The 10,553-nt window shown below is 38.8% G+C and overlaps 1 protein-coding gene across 1 annotated transcript; it reads left to right on the top strand.

Moving 5' to 3' along the window:
- The first annotated feature begins 2,567 nt into the window (after positions 1-2,567).
- Positions 2,568-10,058, top strand: LOC134813943 (transmembrane protein 131-like). The gene has a single exon (XM_063821888.1). It carries the CDS (start codon positions 2,573-2,575, stop codon positions 6,698-6,700), a length of 4,128 nt encoding a protein of 1,375 aa, XP_063677958.1. The 5' UTR covers positions 2,568-2,572; the 3' UTR covers positions 6,701-10,058.
- Positions 10,059-10,553: the final 495 nt, after the last annotated feature.

Genomic DNA, 10,553 nt, shown 5'->3' with positions numbered 1-10,553 from the left:
ATATTTCCGTTGCATTCTGTACAAGTTGTGATTTTATTGTTTACAGTTCTATAAGTAGCACATCACGTCATTTGTGACAATATTCCGCTTTTGGTCTCCACCCTTCCCCAACCTTCAGATAACGTGATTTTCCAGACTTGAGTTGGATATTATGCAGTAAATAATGTGATTACGTATCGTTAACTTAAGAAAAAACAAGTCGTTGCTCATGCTGACAGTGTTGCTATGGTTAGTGTAAAATGTCATGGCCTCCTTCTAATGATTCATTTTAAAGATCTGGGATTCTGGGGCTCCCTTTCTTTTTTGTTGATACCTGATTTTAGGAACTCATTAGGGAGTCTATAGAAATTAAATAATTTACTTGATAGTTGATTAGTCAAGTTTCCGCGGTTGGTACTAATTTTCTCAATGATTATTTAATTTATTCTGCTCTTTGTGCAGTAATTCAATAATTTTTCTACTGAACTTATTTCTTGTTATTTGATTATTGGTATCTTGCTATATTGTTATATTTGCAAGTTATTTCTCGTTCAGTAATTCAGCATAATAAAACTGGGCTCAAAATGTTGGCTGTGCAATATGAACTAAACTAATTAACATTGTTAATTAACCTAATTAACCTACCAACATCGCTGTGTGTTTCTTAATTGATACAGATCAAATTTCTTACGATAGTATCACCTCTGGCAATTAAATTTACTTCGATTTTCTTTTGTTCTTTATTTTTATAAATGGGTCCCTTAAAACTTTAAAAACAGTACATGAGCAACTACACTGTCACTACATATTATTTAGAAGCATGTACAATATGTATAATTGTGCGACACGGTAGTAATATAAAGCATTTAATCTCAAGATATTTCAGAATACTGTTACATGTAACCGTTGCGCATTTTCTACTTCAAAGTTTTGATTTAGATTAAATATAGCTAAAAATAAACGATGATATATCAACTTAATAACACCAGAATGTGTGTGTGTCTGTGTGTGTGTCTGTGTGTGTGTCTGTGTGTAATTTCCGAACGGTTATACAAAAAAAACGGTAATAGTTACGGGACTGGTTTTTTCGGTATAGTGCCGAAAAAACTCTGACGAAGCCAATAAGCAAATTTTATAAAAATCGGCCGGTGGTAAGTGGTTTAATTGATGGTTTTGTACCACAAAATATGTTACATAAAATGGCTTGAGAAGAACGGCAAGAGTTACGGGGCTAGCTCTCTCTCTCTCTGCATATGTAGCGTATATATTACATGGCGTATATATTACATGGTCATATAATACTATAAACTTATTAGGGGAGGGAGTGCTCAAACGGTCTGTTTGGACTGTAGAGAGAGTTCATACTTTCATACGACAATGTAATGCATGTTCACAAATATGATAGGCTGGTGTGGTGCATGGTGTTAAGGGTTAATTTCTATTGATTATTGATTAAGAATTACTATCTTTTAAGCATACTATTGGATACGTGAGGGCACTCCGAATAGAATTGCTCGCCTAATCCGGGTTTTGACTCAGCGGGTAATTACTCCTACCCTTTTTAACTGCGGCAGTGAAATCCCGGCCGTAGGCCGGGTTACACTAGTAATCATATAATGTTACTTTTCTGGCTGTTCACTGTTGCACAGTTAAATCACGCTTCTTTTGACACTCATCGCCTTACAGCGAATAACTAATAAGCCGCTAACTACCCTGTTTTTGTGTGTTTCAGTGAGCTAGCCATCAAAGGGTTGGACTAATTACCAGACGTAGGAAAATGTCGAACGTTTATTATATCTTCTAACAACCCAACTGTCAAATACTCAGTTGTCCAGCAATTAAGCTGCTAAAAGATGAAATATTTTCTTTGCGGCTAATAAACAACCGCTCCATCGTCTTCAATGTCAAGAAGAAAAACACACACGATTTAATTAGATAATTAATCAGATTGGTAATTAGATAACTTTGTATAATGATACATGCATTTATCGTGCATGTTGTCATACATTGCAGTATTATAATAATTTGTATATTCAATGGTTATGCTTCACTGACACTAGTAACAAGTTCAAGTTGGAGTCGAATTTCGTTATCATTGAAACCTCATCATTGAAGCGTTAACGTTTGCGGTTTGTAATCAATTCATATAATTCATAAATCAATACATTTTAGCACTTATTACACGCTTCGACATTAGAAAACGTACATAAAGAAGATGTACATTTAAGTTGTTCAGAATTGAATTCCCTCTCTGAAAGCCATAGTTTTAATATGATGTGCTAACTTAAGGTTACTTCGCAATGTAACTAGTTGAACGTTATTGTGGTATCGTATGTATGTTTAGTTGGTTTGTTAATTGCGAATAATATTACCTTGTGTTTATATTGCCATTTCAATATTGTTATTATAGAATATAGACCGATGTTTACTAATTAATAGGGGCCGTGGCAACTTTTGAGTTTTGGGGTTGGGAAATTTTCACCAATCATACGTCCCCGCATCTCTTCTGATGGTGCCTTTAAATGTTGAATGCCTTAAAAACTTTACTATGTTGTTAATTTTTCACTAACACCCCCTCTACCATTCCAGCAGCATGTTAAAGTTACTATGGCTAGTAATCATCCAACTCTTCCGCCTCTCCACAACAAACCACTCCATCCCGGTCATCATAGTCCCGCAGCACCTCAACTTTGGGAACTGCAACCTCGGCTACGTCACCACCAAAAACATCTCCATCTATAATAACGCGGATCGTGATGTTATTCTCACCACTGTTTACGACAGCAGAAGTGTTTTTCAACCTCGTATATCCCGATCTAAGACAGTGCTGTTGGATCGCAACCAAAGGTATGAACTGGCGGTCATGTTTTTACCTCACGCTATAGGCGAGGTTACAGAAACATTCCAACTGTTTATACACGTTACCTCCGGTGAGGTTGCTATGACTGCCGGGACGGTTCCAAAGGACGTTATTGATATCAGGGCTACAGGAACTGGCCAGGAAAACCCGTTTAGGTTGTCACCGTTAGTTGGGGTTAAGTGGCCGACGTCGGTTGCTTACGCGCCCACGCTTAACATTTATAACCCATTTGACAAGGAGCTAAAAGTTGAGGAAGTTTATGTGAGTGGGGGCGAGGTTAGTCTTGTTCCTCCCTTTCTCTCCAATAAAGCAAGCTCGTGGAGCATAGCGCCCTATGAAACCAAACCTATTGTTAGATTAAACCTCTTCTCTGACAAATCCTATAATCATTTGTCGTATGTAACAGTGAGGTTGGGCGGAACTGATCAACTGGATATTAAACTACCTATCGAGGTAGACTTGGTATCAACCGCTAATGTGTTTTCCATGCCTACGCGTATTAATTTCGGTAGTTTTTCAAGAGACAGCCCACCGATGGTGGTTAGCATATTCCTACTTTCAACGCACAACAGTAGCACCAACATATTCTCCATCACCACGGACTCTATCTTACATCAGAACGGAATATCTATTAAAACTTTGCGGGATGGTATACCTCAGGCTCATCGCGGTGGCGGATTTCAGAAAGTAGCAGATGTAACGATAGAACCATCAAAACTGCCCGAGTTAGTGGAGAGGAAAGACAGTAAATACACGGGAAACATCAACATTAAGTTCAGTAATGCTAACGTTGAGAATGTCAACATTCCTTTCTCAGCTCATGTTTATTCTGGTTCACTCAAACTAGAGGGTTTTGGAGATGGTTTTTATTCTGGGCTTATTCCTCCGCGGGAGTATGTCAAACAGCTTCATCTTACTAATAACTATGATGTACCTGTTGCTGTGCGAAACATCGATTTGGAACCTTTGAAAGCGGAGTTCCTTATCGAGGACCTGATATTTCCCTTTGTCATCCAACCTCAGGAGACTTTTGATTTTGCTAAGTTTACCCTAAAACGACAAGGTCACAAGTTCAATGATAATTTTGTACTGAAAATGGAAACTAATCTAACACAGACCATTGAATTTCCGATACCAGTGTACAGTGGTGATGTTGATGTGACTATAGACGGTAAACCTTTAAATGTCTTGAATTTTGAACTATTGGGATATAATCAAACTCGAGTTAAAATAGTAAGACTTTTCAACAAGAACCCAGTTAATGTAGGTCTTTTGTATTATTTTACGAATGTTCCGTTTTGTGATGGTTACTATAATAATTTGTGGCGAGATGATCTCCAACAGATGATCCCTCACAAGAAAGAAGATTCCATCCAGCACCAACTGGTTGAGCTCCATCCTAAAGACTTCATTGAGATCAACGTCAGCATCACCACACCCTCCATGGCTCACAATGTGTCTGGTTTCTTTGTGATTGAAACAAACTACGACTTTGTTCAGCTCCCTCTCACATTCCGAACGTTGGAGGGCGGGTTGTTGACTCCACATATCGAGTATGAGGAGGTGTTTCCGGGTATGACCAACATTTTCACTTTGAAGATCACCAACACCTTCAACGAGACTTTTCCTATTGAAGACATCTCGTTGGAACCTAACAGCATGTTCAATTTGATAAAGAAGACTGATAAATCTATCCTGTTAAAACCTCTGTCAAGCTCTGAAGTGGGTAAGATTGAGTTTCACCCTGAAAAGGATAGCCAATACTCCTACCTGATGACGGACGATGTCAAGAAACAGAAAGAGTTTTTCAAAGGAAACCGATTAAACTTCGACCAAGTGGACTACGAACTGAAGCTCTTCAAACATCTCAAAGGAAAGTGGAATAATCTACAGAAAAACGGGAAGCACAAGCTAACTATCAACGGTGCGGTGAAGTCGAGTTTTTCAGATAACTCTCCCATCAGCACATCAGTGGATCTAACATGGCCCAGTTTTGTCCAATCCCGGAAGCCCATCCCTGTTACCCACGTAAAAGACACCTCCACATCCAACGTAAAATTAGTTAACCCATCTTCCTACTCAGTCCACATTGAAGTGTTCCTTATCAGCAGTTACCCTCACTCCCGAGCTCTGATAGATATCCTGGGAATGAGGCAAGAAGCGGTTAATGTGGACGCAGCGTATTCCTTGCAGGATACCTCCACAGACTTTCTGGATAAGTTTTTCAACGGTAACGAGGTGTCGCGGAATATCAAGTCACTGGTTTTAAAGCCTGGAGAGGAAAGGACGGTTACTGTGCAGTTCTCACCTCAATTTGTTGGTCTACATAAAAATATCCTGGTTATCAGGAATAACCTGACCCTTTTTGAACCTGTGTTGTACTCTGCTCACGCTGCTAAAGGGGAGCTGGTCTTTGAGAAGAAGCAGTTTTTACATCTGAATTTCCACGAGAACATGTTATCGGACTGTATAAGTATTTATACAGAGCAAGGCTCCATCAATAAAAGCTTCTTTAACATGAACAGATCCTTCACTTTAAAGAACATAGGAGACATCGTAGCTAAAGTTGAAGATGTCCAAATAAACGGTATCTCGTGCTCTGCGTACGGTGTATCAGTCCTAAACTGTGACCCATTTGAAGTGGCTCCCTCCGAATCCCACACCCTAAACTTCAACTTTATCCCTAACTTCCACTACTCTTACGTGGAGTACACTATTTCTATAGTCCCCTCGGCGGGAGATAAACTGGATATACCACTTATAACTAAAGTACCAGCTCACCTGTTGGAGGTATGTGCGGATAAGATTGAGAGGCCCATATGGGAGGTTTCATTCAGATTCCTGCTTCTAACTGGGGCACTGTGCTTCATAGTGGTCGTGTTTGTTCAGAGTTATATATTCTTTAGCCAGCCAATAGTTATCTCACCCCCTCCTGGATTGAAACCTGTCATCATACACAAAGCTACAGAGCAATTGAAACCAGAGCCGGTACCTGTAAAGAAGGTCAGCAAGAAGGCAGTGAAACATGTTGAGGGGGTTACAGCACCAGTCAGCAAACAAAGAAAGAAGAGAGAAGCAGCCAAAGTACGAGACACAACCTCACATGTGGACCCTGTTAAAGTGGATAAGCACCACGTGTCTAACTCTCCTAAAGTCACTAAACGTAAAGTATCAGCTCCAAAACCGGAGAGTCCCAAGATAGAAGCTGTCCAACCAAAGCCGGAGAAGATGACTAATTTTGTGAAACCCCGCATTAAAGAAGTGATAAAAGAAGCTGTTCCGGTGCTGAAAAAACAGAAAGATGTGAATATCGTGAAGCCTGAACCAAAACGTACCTCACTCAACAACACTCCCTCTATCACCGAATCAAAGTACAGGTTATCCAACAAACTAACCGCAGCAGCGGAGATAGACACCACAACCCCACCAGAACCCACAGACTTACAGCTGGAACAGAAGTTTGCAGCAGCAGTCCAAGAGGAACAAAAGAGGAAAAACCAACTATCATACAGCTCAATATATCACCAGACCCCTGGCAGCACGTGGTCTCCAACAACTGGAGCTAACACCGTCCCTAAACTAGACACATCACCCCTGATCCCACCTACCTCCACCATCCCCTCTCTCTCCACCTCCGCCCTCTCCTTCCAACCTCCTCTCTCTGTGGATGACTGGTTCGCACCTGATGCCCAAAACCCCTTCACCAACTTCAACCTGGTGTCCAGCTCCAGACAAACCTCCCGGTTTCAGTCCATGTTCTCTGACAGTACACAGCCGAGTGATACTGATAATTGGAGTGGCATTTGGGGACCCTTGAGGTTGGATACAGGTCTTGATGAACAGGTCTGGAAAACTGACTAGAGGGTGTGTACTGTGTGTGGTGTGTGTTTTCTAATGTTTGTACTCTAGGAAATTCTTGTTGTTTTTTTTTGAGAAACTTGTTTGAGTTGTTCATACTCGTATTATATTATAGTTAATTATAAGTTGTTTCTTCTATTATCTAGGTATTGTTGCACAGGTTGTTACATGTTCATGTTGGAATATTATATTATATTTGAAGGAGAAAGTGTTACAATCATTGTTTGGAAATTTATATTCCGATTTTGGTATTATTTTTTTACCACCGTTATAAAGCTGTACATTAATTTAGTAACCCAAATAAATTATGTAGTCATGAAATAATTACTAAGTAGCTGAGCTTTAACTTCCAATAAACCACGAAACAGATGTTTTCCTCCATATTTAAATTTTATTGGTGGCAGGATTATAAAAGTTACCCAATGAATCAAACTCCAAATCTTTGGGATAGTCAAACACATGATGTGTAAATTAACTCAATAACCAATATGGAATCTAATTCGGTGAGTAATGTAAATGGTGTGTAAAGTGTTAAATCACTATCAGAGGAATAATATGTATCTTCTGATGACAGAAAACACACACTCATATATTATATAATATCACACATAATATCATGATATCACACATAATATGCACAGTTAGACATATACACACATGTGTTAAATACATTACATGCTTCCAACAGATCCAACTATTCAACAAGTCCGTTTTACACTTGGACACTAGGTGTCACGCGCAAAATTCCTGAGCTGTTCGACAGAACTGAGGAATTTAAGCTGAATTTAAGAATTTTGAATGGAGCTATTGATATTGTGTTGACTGTTGAGTCACAAACGTCACAAGTGCAAGTGCATGCTGGAAATGTGTTGTTAGGAAAATGTTGTTGAGTAAAATGTTGACGATGTTTGTAATAGTAGTGTACTACAAAACCAAAGTAATTCCTTGTATTAAACTATATAACAATTATTTAATCAACTTGGTGAGAGTGGCATTTCACGCTGGTATGAGTTACGCTAACGTTAACGGACACCTTAGCAGCCCAGTTCACATACTTCGTGGCGTCCATCAGGGGAGCCCCCTTTCCCCAATTCTTTTCCTCCTAGTGTCCCAGGTACTTAGTAATAAGCTACAGTATAACCCTTATATTAAAGGCCTCAGCATTAATGGTATCGACATACTCATGAGTCTGTTTGCTGATGACACGGATCTGTACCTGGATCCCTCCCAGGCTTGCGTAGATGCAGTTATCCTAGAGCTCAACCTGTTCGGTCAGCACTCAGGCTGTAAGCCCAACATCAGTAAAACTAAGTGCATACCTTTAGGAGCTACCAGAGACAACACTAGTCTTCGAAATTACCTTACCAGTACATACGGGGAAGACATGGTAGCTAACGAGTTTACAGCATTAGGAGTCAAGTTCGACAACACGTCTAGTGGAGCTGATCTCTGCAAAATGAACTACCACAGTAAACTTAGTAACGCCAGCACCGCTATCAACACCTGGAGTAAGAGAGACTTAACTCTGATAGGAAAGTGTACAATTATTAAATCTCTTATTCTTTCCCAGTTCACTTACCTTATCATACCACTAGAAACTCCTGATACTAACACCATCAGTAAAATAGACACTATGATATTTCACTTCTTGTGGGGTTGTAAGAGGGATAAGTTGAAACGTGATATTGTTACTTCTCCTCGTGAATGTGGGGGTCTAGGTCTCTTCTATACTAACGATTTTATTATAGGTTTAAAAGTGTCACTTATAGGAAAAGTTATCGATCCTAATTTCCAACATGCCTGGAAAAATATTATCATCAATCAGCTTTTACACCCAAATATACCAACTGTGTGTATAGAAAACTGTCTCACATTAAAGAATACTGGTTTTACCTTTAACCTTCTTCGCCATTATAAGCTTTGGAAGTCTATTTCTTCACAGTCAAGTAAGAGTACAGTCAACCACTGTGTGTGGGGAAGCGACGTAATAATGGACATTGGCTCCAAGCTCTGGAACGATATTCTTATTGATAGAAATATCATCTATCTTTCTGATTTCGTTTCAGAGGAAGGTAACCTCTTAAGTTTTCAGCAATTTCTGAGAAAGTGGGGCCAAACAAGTAGTATAATCTCTTCGACTCAATATGCGAGTATAAAATTGGGAATACGTCGATTTAATAATACCGATACGTTTACAAGTAACATTACATTTATCGATACCCAACTTTCACTTCGCTTTTGGGGAGGTAGGAATACCCCCAACTCTAGAGATACTCCTCTCACTATCAAAGGTAGAAACATTAGAGATACCATGTCTAAGCGTTTAGATCCCAGCACCCTTCCTCCAATGAGGAACTGGAGTGCTAACCTCTCCTTAACGGATATTGATTGGATTAGTATTTTTACGGATATTTTTACTTCTTTCTCAAATAACTTCAAACTTATTCAGTACCAATATAAGCTCCTTCACCGGATTAGTACTTGTCGGTACATGAGATATAAAATGAAGATTGAAAAAGATAGTCCAAATTGCTCGTTATGTAATCACAACCTCGAAACTATCTCTCACATATTTATTGACTGTCCAGCCACAAGCTCTTTCCTACAGGGAGTAAATCTGTTTATTAGATCGAATATTGACGCAAATTATGACGACCCATATCGCCACTATTTGATTTGCTTAAATCACAGAGATAAAAGTGTTAACTTCATAAATTCGGTTTGCTGTTGGTTTATTGGAAGGAGTTTCCAGAACAAGGAACCCCTATTCTGGGAGCGATATCTTAAACATCTTAAGCTTTTCTTATTAGGTGAAAAACCGGATATTATACGGTGTCTTAAAGACGTTATACCTTGATGACCATTTTATACCCAAAGTTCTGGATCCACTATAACACTCTTGTTTATTTATTCTCTCGAAATTACAGCCGTGCCTTACCTTTACCCTTTATTTCACAAGTTGTAGCCAGTGGAGTTATCTCCACTACTAGTATTGATATAGAGTCATATTTAAAACCAGTAGTATCTCTCCTTTTTCTCTCCATCTTATGTGCATTTTATTACTCTATATCCACTGACTTTATTCGACGTATTATCTAAAAGAATAAAAAAAATTGTGTGCGTGTGTTTTTATATTTATTTTGCTACGGCGCATGTGAAACCCCAGGGCATCCAGCACCGGAGAAGCTGAAATGACACTCTCTGAACCCTTGGTGCCGCTCAGATTTTGCCTCTTGGCTGGCAAGCCGAGTCTTGATCGATTAACTCAGCTTCTTCGGTACAACACAGACCGGAGGGTACTATTAGCCGCTTTGCCGGTGGTATCCTCCTGGTGTCCTGGGGTTTGGCAGGTTCCTCATTTAAAAAATAAAAAAAAAAAAAAAAAAAAAAAAAAAAAAAAAAAAAAAAAAAAAAAAAAAAAAAAAAAACTATATAACATTTATATTTAGTTAGGTTGCCCGTACTTAAGCATATTATTATCCAAATAAGACATTACATAAGTATATAAGACATTACATAAGTATATTGTTAACTAAGTATAAGACATTACATAGACTAACTGATGAGGGGATGTACACGAGCTACACCGCAATCTGATTAAGTTATATATACTATTTACAATTATCATGATACACAGTATTTTACATACCTCTCCTTTGATACGCTAATTACAGTGCACATTACATATGTTTTAATCAGTACACATTAGTTTTATACAATTAAATGTATATACAGTCGCTGAATTAATGTATAATACACTATACAGTCGATGAGATATAAGATTACGTGGTTGATCATCTTGTCACGTGACTGTACCCACCCCCGTGTTTTCACCCGTACCCACTACACTGATTAC

This window comes from Bolinopsis microptera, chromosome 4 (genome assembly GCF_026151205.1).
Source record: "Bolinopsis microptera isolate Bmic1 chromosome 4, MBARI_Bmic_1.0, whole genome shotgun sequence".
Lineage (NCBI taxonomy): Eukaryota > Metazoa > Ctenophora > Tentaculata > Lobata > Bolinopsidae > Bolinopsis > Bolinopsis microptera.
This window is presented reverse-complemented; position numbering and strand designations above follow the sequence as displayed.

Coding starts and splice junctions, on each gene's coding strand:
- LOC134813943 (XM_063821888.1), top strand. CDS start 2,573: ATGTTAAAGTTACTATGGCTAGTAATCATCCAACTCTTCCGCCTCTCC.